At 47.0% G+C, this 12,700-nt stretch overlaps 1 protein-coding gene across 2 annotated transcripts in view; it reads left to right on the top strand.

The window, feature by feature from the left end:
• The window catches only part of RSF1 (remodeling and spacing factor 1), a 61,372-nt gene extending 48,672 nt beyond the window's left edge, over positions 1–12,700 (top strand). For both annotated transcript variants that reach the window (XM_087720999.1, XM_087720998.1), the window contains exons 10-16: positions 1,815–1,869; positions 2,388–2,497; positions 3,159–3,226; positions 3,712–3,919; positions 5,070–5,293; positions 8,899–9,090; positions 11,162–12,700. In XM_087720999.1, the coding sequence (XP_087577125.1) occupies positions 1,815–1,869; positions 2,388–2,497; positions 3,159–3,226; positions 3,712–3,919; positions 5,070–5,293; positions 8,899–9,090; positions 11,162–11,739 (1,435 nt within the window). In that variant the 3' untranslated portion in view covers positions 11,740–12,700. The remainder of the gene's footprint in view (positions 1–1,814; positions 1,870–2,387; positions 2,498–3,158; positions 3,227–3,711; positions 3,920–5,069; positions 5,294–8,898; positions 9,091–11,161) is intronic.

The raw sequence follows: 12,700 nt of genomic DNA, 5'->3' as shown, positions 1-12,700 counted from the left end.
CACTTCATGGTTACCGTGAAATTGTGTGGATGCATCAATGCAGTCCATGTCATCTCAGCTTGCAGTGCTTGGATTCATTGAATGAGTTGACCAAATATGCAATTATTGCAGAATACACAGCCTCATGCTATATCTCCAAGCTCCATTTCATGCTGAATAAACTGAATTATGAATGCATCTTAAATAGAAAACGATTTTCAGATAATTTTTTTTATTCCAAAAGCATTTTATTAAAATAAATGTGATTAAAAAAATTTAAAAATCTGATTTAAATGAAAAAAACCCAATTTAAGTTTTTTAAAAATCTGATTTATATATACATACATACATACATACATATATATATACATACATACATACATACATACATACATACATACATACATACATACATACATAAACCCTTCATTTTTATCCACCCTGCTTCCCTGACATAAGTCCCAATCATTAGGAAATGCTTACGTGCTGAGCCAAAAAGCAAGATATGCCCTTCGGTTTGTTTGACGCTTCCGGATTGGTCAATGGATAACTTTTGGAGATTTGCAGAGGTGAAAAATCTACTTGCAAACAAGCTTTTTTTAAATTCACGGTCCATTTATGAGCAGGACAGATTGACCTCCTTTTCCTCTAAGGAAACCGTGTCAACAGTTGGATCTTCTATTAATCCACTTCCTCTATTCTTTACCTGCTTCTGGCCTGTTAAATTAACCTCACCTGAAGCCTTTTTCTCCTTTACACCTGAGCGTGGCTGAAAAGGGTGTCCATGTTCGCTCTACTCTGCTTTTAACACTGCTATGTACAGAATACAGAGTTGGAAGGGACCTTGGAGGTCCTCTAGTCCAACCCCCTGCCTAAGCAAGAAACCTTATACAGGTAGTCCTCAACTTACAACAGTTCGTTTAGGGACCATTCAAAGTTACAACGGCACTGAAAAAAATGACATGACCATTTTTCAAACTTACAACCGTTGTAGCATCTCTGTGGTCATGTGATTTATATTCGGATGTGGGTCAATTGACTCATACTTACTACAGTTAATACCACTTTATAAGGCCTTGGTAAGGCCACACTTGGAATACGGCATTCAGTTTTGGTCGCCACGATGTAGAAAAGATGTGGAGACTCTAGAAAGAGTGCAGAGAAGAGCAACAAAGAGGATTAAAGGACTGGAGGCTAAAACATATGAAGAACGGTTGCAGGAACTGAGTATGTCTAGTTTAATAGAAAGAAGGACTAGGGGAGACATGATAGCAGTCTTCCAATATCTGAAAGAAGAGGGAGTCAAACTATTCTCCAAGGCACCTGAGGGTAGGACAAGAAGCAATGGGTGGAAACTAATCAAGGAGAGAAGCAACTTAGAACTGAGGAGGAATTTCCTGACAGTTCCTGACAATCAATCAATGGAACAACTTGCCTCCAGAAGTTGTGAATGCTCCAACACTGGAAGTCTTTAAGAAGATGTTGGATAGCCATTTGTCTGAAACGGTATAGTTTTTCCTGCCTAGGCAGGGGGTTGGACTAGAAGACCTCCAAGGTCCCTTTCAACTCTGCTATTGTATTGTATTGTATTGTATTGTATTGTATTGTATTGTATTGTAACTGAATGGATCTGACTATTTATTGGCCGGATGCCCTTCCTATTGCCAATGCCGAGTTTTTTTCCCCAGCAGATATATTCTCATTGTGCCCAGAGAGAAATATATTTTGTTACTGCTCCAAAGAACTGCAGAATATTGCTTTTCCATATTTGACCATGCTAAATCTCACCTGGACAATAATAGCATTTCTTTAATATGTTTTTTTTTCTCTCCAAGGAAGGAACGCCTCGTCTACGTGGGCATTAGCATCGAGAACATCATTCCTCCGCAGGTAAGTGAAACATATCTCCTGATTTCTTATTGAGTTTACGACCTATACTGCTGAAAAGCATAAAAAAATTCTATCCGGGAAAAAGCAGAATTGGCAACGTTGGTATTAGTTGTAGGTATTTGCCTCCTTGTTTTTTATTTATTTTTTTCTTCTGAAATATTTGGTTTGTGCTATTTGGGTTTGGGGTGGGGGAGATGGGATCCCCTTTTGCGACCTTCCGACAAGCAAAGTCAATTGGGAAGCCAGATTCACTTAACAACCGGGTTACTACTAACTTAAAACAGTTGCAGCGATTCACGTAAGAAATGTGACCAGAAAAGTCGTAAAATGGGGCTCGACTCACTTAACAACCATCCCACTTAGCAATAGTTGTGGTTGTAAAGCGAGGACTCCCTGGTATTCCCATTAACACAAGGCAGGATTGAGGCGGAGCATAAATGGCTGCAGAGTAGAAGGAAGTTGTGACCTTGGCTGCAACGGATGTCGTGTATCTGAAAGGCGTTCGTGTTTTTCAATAGGAGCCGGAAATTCCAGAGCCTGTCGATGAAAAGAAGAAAGAGTCCAAAAAATCAAAGACGAAGCTGCTCGAAAGGAGGTCTACCAGACAGCGGAAGTGTATCAGCTACAGGTAAATCTATATGCGCCTGTGCGCCTCGAGCAATTTCAACCAAACTTGGTACACAGATGACTTACTCTCTTGAAAACAAAAAATACTGTGGGGGGTAAGACACCCCTAACAGCCCTTAGAGTATGTCCGCGTGCGTCCCCGTGTGTGTGTGTTCCAGCATAACTCTGGAACGCCTGGCCCGCTGAAATAAAAAGGACTGAATTATATCTATAGTGTCGTCACTGTACTTTTGACAGCGATAGTGTGCATTTTGTATTCAAGCTCTGTTAAGATACAGCCTGTTGTGCCTTAAAATGGCTTCTACTGTGCAGCCCAGTGGAGTTGCCATGGTAACGGCTTCCCAGTACTCCACAAGGGGGCTCCCTCTAATACAGGATTGGGATAAAGACGTATCGGGTTGTCAGCTAGTTACTAATAAAAGAGAACATTTGTAACTCAGTGGGAGTCCTTGGTGATCTCTGAGCTTGCAGACATTTCGTGACCCACCTAGGATACATCATCCTGAGTTGCACGAACTAAAGACAGGATAGAAATCAAATAAGTAAACGCGAGCGATATCCTGGTTTCATAAAGGAGATCCTGTGCGACTGCTAAACCAAGTTGCTATCGGTTGACGCATAGTCGCCGTCGTCCTCATCGTTCTGAATTCCCATTTCTGCAGGTTTGATGAGTTTGATGAGGCCATCGATGAAGCCATAGAAGATGACATCAAGGAGGCTGATGGAGGAGGTGAGCTTTGCGGGGGGGGGGGGCTATCCCCTTGGGGGAAGCCATGGTGGCACAGTGGTTGGAATGCAGTACGGCAGGCTAACTCACTGCTCACTGCCAGCAGTATGACCCTGACCGGCTCAAGGATTCCTTCCATCCTTCCAAGGTGGGTAAAATGAGGACACAGATTGTTGGGGGGCAAAAGGCTGACTCTGTAGACAGCTTAGAGGGGGCCTTAAGGCACTGTGAAGTGACATATAAGTCTAAGTGCTATTGCGAGGGAGGGAGGGAGGGAGGAGCCATGGGGGTGCAGCGGTTAGAACGCAGTATTTCAGGCTAACTCTGCCCCACAGCCAAGAGTTCGATCCTGACCAGCTCAAATTTGACTCAGCCTTCCCTTCCATATGGAAGGGAGATCATGGAAGAGAAGCGTAGGGTGTAAGAAGGCCTACGGTGGTTCATTGTTGCCATCCTCTTGACACTCCCTCCCCCCCCCCCCAACCTAGGTGTAGGGAGAGGGAAGGACATCTCTAACATCACGGGGCATCGAGGCAAGGATATCTCCACCATTCTGGAGGAAGAAAGGAAGGAAAGCAAACGGCCCCCCAGAGCCGCTGCCCTCCGACGCAAGAAACGGCGGCGACTGAATGACCTGGATAGTGACAGCAACCTGGATGAAGAAGAGAGTGAGGATGAATTCAGAATCAGTGAAGGGTGAGGCATTTTATAATCTCTTATACTTCCTCCCTCCCTTCCTCCCTCTTTCTTTTTCTTTCTTTCTTTCTCACTCCTTTCCTCCTTCCTTTCCTATTTCTTTCTTTCTTCCTCCCTGCCTCCTTCCCTTCCTCTTTCTTTCTGTCTTTCTCTCCTTCCTTTCTTCTTCCTTCCTTTCTTTCTCTCCCTCCCTCCTTCTTTCTCTCTCCCTCCCTCCTTCCCTTTCTCTTTCTTTCTTTCCTCCTTTCTTTCTCCCTCCTTCCTCCTTCCTTTCCTATTTCTTTCTTTCTTTCTTCCTCCCTGCCTCTTTCCCTTCCTCTTTCTTTCTGTCTTTCTCTCCTTCCTTTCTTCTTCCTTCCTTCCTTTCTTTCTCTCTCTCTCCCTCCTTCTTTCTCCCTCCCTCCTTCCCTTTCTCTTTCTTTCTTTCCTCCTTTCTTTCTTTCTCCCTCCTTCCCTTCCTATTTCTTTCTTTCTTCCTCCCTGCCTCCTTCCCTTCCTCTTTCTTTCTGTCTCTCTCCTTCTTTTCTTCTTCCTTCCTTTCTTTCTCTCTCTCTCCCTCCTTTCTCTCTCCCTCCCTCTCTCCTTCCCTTTCTCTTTCTTTCTTTCTTTCTCCCTCCTTCCTCCTTCCCTTCCTATTTATTTCTTCTTTCTTTTTTTCTTCCTCCCTCCCTTCCTCTTTCTTTCTGTCTTTCCTCCTTCCTTCCTTCCTTTCTTTCTTTCTTTCTTTCTTTCTTTCTTTCTTTCTTTCTTTCTTTCTTTCTTTCTTTCTTTCTTTCTTTCCCAAGCATCCAAATGTAAATCACATGACCGTGGGGATGTTGCAACAGTCGTAAGTGTGAAAAACATCACTAAATGAACTGTTGTTAGTCAAGGACTACCTGCACTTTCTTGTCAGTCACTTTAGAAGCCACAGGTAAGGTTTTTTTTCTTTTTTTTGTTTAATAGGGTCCAAGTTCCTGTTAGTGAAAAGACGTGTTATTATTTGAAACGATTAATTCAGTGAGTGAGTCATTGCCCTCAAAGGAGGAAACCCCCAAAGCCCCGGGCTTTTTCCTACTCAAAATCCAACTCCTTCATCACCAAAGTTTATTTTTCAGTCAAAATACCTTCATTTTAAATCCCCTCCCCCGTTGATCCCTGTCCCCATCAGATCTCAGGATGAGTTTGTGATATCGGATGAAAACGTAGACGAAAGTGAAGAGGATCAGCCGTCAAACGACGACAGCGACGTGGGGTTCTCCAGGCGTCGGCCGAGACGGCACCATCCTCGGCCAATGAGGCAAAGCAGACGTCTCCAGAGGAAAACGGTCAGAAAAAGGTACTCGGAAGATGATGAAGACGAAGACTCTGAGGATAACATAAGTGGCGACTCCGGTAAGTCATGACTGTCAAGGGTTCCAAATAGCATCCAAAAGTAAATCAGAGTCCGAGGCAAAGGATTGCTCAAAAGTTCCAATTTATGAAGAGAGACATGTTGGCACATCTGGGAAAACCCAAATCTGTGAAAGCTTCCCGGTTTTCCCCCACCCAGTTGAAAGTTCAGGATCTTGCCTCCACACCCCCAAGTCCATCACATGGTCCAATCTCCAACTGCCATGCTGGCAGTTTGAGGTTTGCGGTTTTATTTAATTCGTATGCCGCCCTATTCCCGAGAGACTCTGGGTGGCTAACAATCTGGAGGGGAGGGGGGTACAAAATAAAAATAAAAGACAAACAATTTAAAATAGAGCAACAGTCGTAACCTCGGATGGGGCTGGAAAATTCAGCCCCAGGCCTGCCAGAACAGCCAGGTCTTAGCTGCTTTGCGGAAGGCCGGGAGGGTGGTAAGGGTCCGGATCTTAACGGGGAGATCGTTCCATAGGGCTGGAGCAGCTACAGAGAAGGCCCTCCCCCGGGGAGTCGCCAGCCGACATTGACCAGCAGATGGAATCCGGAGGAGGCCTAGTCTGTGGGATCTAATAGGTCTTAGGGAGGTAATTGGCAGGAGGCGGTCTCTCAAGTACCCAGGTCCGATACCATGAAGGGCTTTATAAGTGACGACTAGCACCTTGAAGCGTGTCCGGTGACCAATGGGCAGCCAGTGCAGCTCGCGGAGGATAGGTGTGATGTGAGTGTACCGGGGTGCACCCACAATCGCTCGCGCGGCTGCATTCTGGACAAGCTGAAGTCTTCGAACACTCTTCAAGGGCAGCCCCATGTAGAGCGCGTTACAGTAATCCAGTTCCACCCATCCCATCCAATTCCAGTCAGATGCAGAGACAAAGGATGACCTTGGCTTTCTAGAAAGAATGTTGTTATGGCTACATATCATCTAACTCCGTACAATCCCCCCTCCCGTTTACCCACAAGATAAGACAGTGTGGCAGGCCAAAGACCCCAAAAGAAAAGATGGCTGCAGGCCTGACAGTGACAGCTGTCCAAATATCGAGTGGTTCTGACCAATATGTGTTTTCCCAAAGGATCCACCATCTTCTTACAGTTGAAGAGATAGTATTTTGGCTTTCTGTACAGCATGGGTGTCCAACCTTAAGAGTGGTGCGGTGGCCTAGAGGCGGCGCTCTCGCCTCACAATCAGGAGGCTGAGAGTTCAATCCTAGGTAGAGGCAGATATTTCTCTCTCTGGGCATGTTATAATTATATCTGCTGAATATAACTCCGTATTGGTGACAGGAAGGGCATCCGGCCAGTCAGCACTCGGCTCCAGTTGCCCAGACTCCACCCTGCAAGGGATTATGGGGGTTGTTAAAAGAAAGAAGATGATGGGTGTCCAACTTTGGCAGCTTCAAGACACGTGGACTCCCAACTCCCAGAATTCCCCAGCCAGCCCTGTTGAATTCGTGCGTTTTCAGACAGGAAAAACAAAGATTGAGCTGTTCTGAAACATGTTGCATAGATGCCTCCGTGCTCGTTCCACCTAATAGGCTCCGGCCTGGAAATGGACTGAAATATTTGGAATGGTCCTGTTTTGTGGTCAGGCAATTTAGTATATAGCCTATCTTCCTTCTCCCATTTTTCCCGCCACAACAATCCTGTGAGGTGGGTTGGGCTGAGAGGGAGGAGCTGGTCCAAAGTCACCCAGCCGGCTTTCAGGCCTAAGCCGGGACTAGAACTCTCAGTCTCCTGGTGATTGGCCCAAAGTCACCCAGCTGGCTTTCAGGCCTAAGCAGGACTAGAACTCACCGTCTCCTGGTGATTGGCCCAAAGTCACCCAGCTGGCTTTCAGGCCTAAGGCGGGACTAGAACTCACCATCTCCTGGCGATTGGCCCAAAGTCACCCAGCTGGCTTTCATGCCTAAGGCGGGACTAGAACTCACTGTTTCCTGGTGATTGGCCCAAAGTCACCCAGCTGGCTTTCAGGCCTAAGGCGGGACTAGAACTCTCAGTCTCCTGGTGATTGGCCCAAAGTCACCCAGCTGGCTTTCAGGCCTAAGGCGGGACTAGAACTCACCGTCTCCTGGTGATTGGCCCAAAGTCACCCAGCTGGCTTTCAGGCCTAAGGCGGGACTAGAACTCCCTGTCTCCTGGTGATTGGCCCAAAGTCACCCAGCTGGCTTTCAGGCCTAAGGCGGGACTGGAACTCCCTGTCTCCTGGTGATTGGCCCAAAGTCACCCAGCTGGCTTTCAGGCCTAAGGCGGGACTAGAACTCACCGTCTCCTGGTGATTGGCCCAAAGTCACCCAGCTGGCTTTCAGGCCTAAGGCGGGACTAGAACTCCCTGTCTCCTGGTGATTGGCCCAAAGTCACCCAGCTGGCTTTCAGGCCTAAGGCGGGACTAGAACTCCCTGTCTCCTGGTGATTGGCCCAAAGTCACCCAGCTGGCTTTCATGCCAAGGGCGGGACTAGAACTCTCAGTCTCCTGGTGATTGGCCCAAAGTCACCCAGGTGGCTTTCATGCCTAAGGCGGGACTAGAACTCACCGTCTCCTGGTGATTGGCCCAAAGTCACCCAGCTGGCTTTCATGCCTAAGGCGGGACTAGAACTCACTGTTTCCTGGTGATTGGCCCAAAGTCATCCAGCTGGCTTTCATGCCTAAGGTGGGACTAGAACTCACTGTCTCCTGGTGATTGGCCCAAAGTCACTCAGCTGGCTTTCAGGCCTAGGGCAGGACTAGAACTCACCGTCTCCTGGTGATTGGCCCAAAGTCACTCAGCTGGCTTTCAGGCCTAAGATGGGACTAGAACTCACCGTCTCCTGGTGATTGGCCCAAAGTCACCCAGCTGGCTTTCAGGCCTAGGGCGGAACTAGAACTCACCGTCTCCTGGTGATTGGCCCAAAGTCACCCAGCTGGCTTTCAGGCCTAAGGCGGGACTAGAACTCACCATCTCCTGGCGATTGGCCCAAAGTCACCCAGCTGGCTTTCAGGCCTAAGGCGGGACTAGAACTCACTGTCTCCTGGCGATTGGCCCAAAGTCACCCAGCTGGCTTTCATGCCTAAGCAGGACTAGAACTCACCGTCTCCTGGTGATTGGCCCAAAGTCACCTGCAGGCTTTCATGCTGAGGCGAGACTAGAACTCACTGTCTCCTGGTTTCAAGCCTGGTACCTTCACCACTAGACCAAACTGGTTCTTTCAAACCAAGTTTTACCTCAGAGTGGGTGAAATGGCCAGGATGACAATCATATCTGTAAAGTTACAGGTATTCAGTTTGCTTGATCGGTGTTTTTCCAACATGATGATGGTAAGATGTGTGGACTTCAACTCCCAGAATTCTCAGCAATAGACAAGGGAATTGTGGGAAATGAGGGTCACATACAGTTCTTTGGGTAAGAAAATGTTATGGTGGTTCAGTGTTTCTCAACCATGACAGTGTGTGGACTTCAACTCCCAGAAGTCTCAGCAGTAGACTTGCTAACAAGGGAATTCTGGGAGTTGAAGTCCACACCTCTCAATACGGCTGAGATTGGCAAACACAACCCTCGATCAACTGATGTAGACATTTTTCCTTCCTTTCTCAACTCCTGGCTTGTGGCCTCGTGCAGAAAATGACGCTTCTTCCGAATACAGCGATGAAGATTATTTGGAAACGAGACGACGAAGATCTCGGCGGAATCAGAAGCGGCAAGTGAACTACAAGGAAGATTCGGAAAGCGAGGGGTCTCAAAAAAGCTTCCGATACGGGAAAGAGATGAGGAGAATACACAAGCGGAGGCTTTCTAGTTCAGACAGTGAAGGTAGGACACGCACTTATTTATTTCCTACTAGCTGATAACCTGGCGTTGCCCGGGTATTTATAGATGTCGAAGCGTTTGTCTGACAGGAAGCCATTGAGAGGGGCCTTTCTTCCCCCTCTTCCTATGCCCATCATCCCTGCCCTCTCCCTTCCCCACTCCCATGCGCTCCTCTTTCCTGCCCTGTCTACGATCTTGGCACTTTGCCCCAAATCCATCCAGCGCTTCCCCATTGGTCCATCATGGCTGGCTTTCCAAAGGAAGCTGGAAAGGAACTGACATCACAAACAATTGCCGCTCTAGGACACCGCATCGTTCTTCTTAATGGCCCAGGCTCTCCCTTCTCCCTCCCATGATATCACGAACAACACTCTAGGACACCACACTTGCTCTCCTTAACGGGCCAGGCATTCCAGAGTTATGGTGGAACACAGACACACACCAGGGTTGTCTCCCCCCTTCCCCCAGGTATTTGTTTCCAGAAGGTAAGTCATCTGTGTACCAAGTTTGGTTGAAATTGTTCAAGGCGCTCCAGAGTTATGCTGGAACATACATACATATGGCCTTTTTTTATATAGATATATTATTATTATTATCCGTCAACATTTAAAAGCCATTACAATCATGGAGGACTCTCCTCACTACGGAACACAGGTTGGGGGGAATGTGGGTCCAGATAAGCCCAAAACAGCCTTGCTGATCTATTTCCTAAGGTAACTAATTCAATTTTTAGTGTGAAATTTGTATTTATTTATGATATTTTTTCCAGATGTTCAAAGGATTCATTCTTTTTCTTGTTTTATCATCATAACCCCGCATGGTCATTTAGATTGAGAAGTAGCCCAAGGTCACTCAGACAATTTCATACAATACAGGTAGTTCTCGACTTACGGCCATTCGTTTAGTGACTATTTGAACACAACAGCAGCATGGAATGAACCCGGGCTTTATGACCAGTTCTCACGACTGTTGCAGCATAGTGACAGTGAAAAAAGCGACTTATGACTGTTTTTCACACTTAACGACCATTGCAGCATCCCCCGCGGTCACATGATTTACATTTGGATGCTTAGCCGTGAGTTCATATTTATGACAGTTGTGGCGTCCCCTTTTGCGACCTTCTGACAAGCAAAGTCAATGCGTAAGCCAGTTTCACTTAACAACCATGATAGCATGGTGGCGCAGTGGTTAGAATGCAGTACTGCAGGCTAACTCACTGGTCACTGCCAGCAGTTCGATTCTGACCAGCTCAAAGTTGACTCAGCCTTCCATCCTTCCGAGGTGGGTAAAATGAGGACCCAGACTGTTGAGGACAAGAGGCTGTAAACTGTGTAGAGAGGGTTGGAAAGGACTGTGAAGCAGCATATAAGTCTAAGTGCTCTTGGGATGGAGGGAAGGAAGGAAGGAGCTATGGTGGCATAGTGGTTTGAATGACTATTGCAGGCTGACTCTGCCTACTGCCAGGAGTTCGATCCTGACCGGCTCAAGGTTGACAGCCTCCATCCTTCCGAGGTGGGTAAAATGAGGACCCAGATTGTTGGGGGCAAGAGGCTGACTCTGTAAACCACTTAGGGCTAGAAAGCAGTGTGGAGTGATATATGTCAAAAGAAGGAAGGAAGGAGGGAGGGAAGGAAGGAAGGAAGGAAGGAAAAAGGGAAGGAAGGAGGGAAGGGAGGGAGCGAGGTATGGTGGCACAGTGGTTAGAATCCAGGAGTTCATTCTGACTAGCTCAAGGTTGACCCATCCTTCCATCCTTCCGAGATGGGTAAAATGAGGACCCAGATTGATGGGGGCAAGAGGATGACTCTGTATGTAAACTGCTTAGAGAGGGTTGTAAAAGCACTGTGAAGCGGTATATAAGTCTAAGTGCTATTGTTATACCTCAGTGATTTGCTTAACAGCTGTGGCAAGAAAGCTGAGGCCAGGCTCACTTAACAACTGTCTTGCTCAGCAATGCAAATGTTGGGCTCCGTTGTGGTCGTACGTTGAGGACAACCTGTAATTCCCCCACCCACTCCCCTTCTCTGTGAAACCTTTCCACATTTCGCTCTTTTAAGTCTGATCCTTCTTGCAGAGAGCTACCTGTCTAAACATTCGGAGGACGACCAGCCGGCCAGGTTGTCAAAACGGTCGGTCCGCAAACGGAGCCACACCACCGACGAGTTCTCGGAAGGCGAGGACGACCCGGAGGATGAAGGAGGCCGTCCCGTTCGCAAGCGCGTGAACCGCATCGAAACGGACGAGGAAGACAACATCCCCGACGCCGGCAAGCTGCCGCCGTCGTCATCACCACCCGCCGAGAAACCCTTGTCCCCTCCCGCCCCGCAGGACCCCGTCAAGAAACCCAGCTACCGGATAGAAAGCGACGAGGAAGATGACTTTGACAATGTGAGTAAGGTGGAAAGCCCCTTGGACTACAGCTTGGTGGATTTGCCCTCCACCAACGGACAGAGCCCCGGGAAAGCCATCGAGAACTTGATTGGTAAGCCCGCCGAGAAAGCCCCCTCGACCAAGGACAGCACAGCCAATGCCACTTTGGCACCCAACGGGACGGGGGGCGGCCTGGAGGCCGGCGGACCAGAGGAAGACGAGGACGAACTATTGCGGGTGACTGACCTTGTGGATTACGTCTGTAACAGCGAACAGTTATAAGAACTCCCGTTTTTTGTGCTAATTTATTCCATGGTAGCTCATACCAGCGGGCCAGTTATTAAAAAAAAAAAGGTGTTTTATTTTTCCTAGGAAACTCCACTACAGTATCAATTTTTAAGCAGTTGAAAATTTCACCAGCCCTGCAATTTTGGGGTACCTCCCCCCTTTTTTTTTTTTTTTGGAGCCTCTCCCTGTCTCCTCTCCCCCCCCCCTCCAACCCGAGCGACTAGATTTTCTTCGCTTTTTTTCCCTACAACTATTTTTCTTTTGACCCATCGCTTTCCCTCACCTCCTCCTCCTCCTCCAGTTCCATAATCCTGACAAAACAAAAAGAACAATCGTCCAGATGCAGAGCTTGTAGTAAAAAAAAGGAGAGAATTGTATATTTTTGACTCTATATTTCCTGAGGGGGGCGCACAAAGTCGTTATGGTTGTACGTAACAAAAGCATTCCAATTTGGCCAGGGCCCAAAAAATAAACTTTGGAAGGGAAAAGGGGGTGGGCGGGCAGGAGGGGGGGAAAAACAAAAGGAGTGGGGCGCGAGGACAGAAACACTTGTGCTCCCAACTTTTTTTTTTCATAGGAGATATATATTCTATTTAAATGTTCACAACTTAGACGACAATTTAACATTGCCATTTTAAAGGGGAAACGAAGAAACCAATTATCTTTAACTGTTGCATTTTTGTGAACTTGTAGGCTAACTTAACCTTAGTTGATTTTAGTAAATTGCCTTCCTGGAGAAAAGAAAAAGAAAGAAAGAAAAAGAAAGAAAGAAAAGCAACTGTTTGACAAGATCCGGAATATTATTTAGCAGAGTGGACAGATTTGGAGGAAATTTCACAGAAACAAAACAAAACACGAGACGTTTTTCTTGGCATCGTCTTTTAATTCATGGTCTCCCCCTTTCTTCCCCCCACCCCCCCAATAAACATATTTTAAAGGTGTTTCATACAGTAAA

Source organism: Thamnophis sirtalis, unplaced genomic scaffold (assembly GCF_051295495.1).
Source record: "Thamnophis sirtalis isolate CommonGarterSnake01/CBP01778 unplaced genomic scaffold, rThaSir2_p1.2 scaffold_8, whole genome shotgun sequence".
In the NCBI taxonomy this organism is placed as follows: domain Eukaryota; kingdom Metazoa; phylum Chordata; class Lepidosauria; order Squamata; family Natricidae; genus Thamnophis; species Thamnophis sirtalis.
The sequence above is the reverse complement of the archived record's forward strand: the minus strand, read 5'-3'. Positions and strand labels throughout refer to the sequence as shown.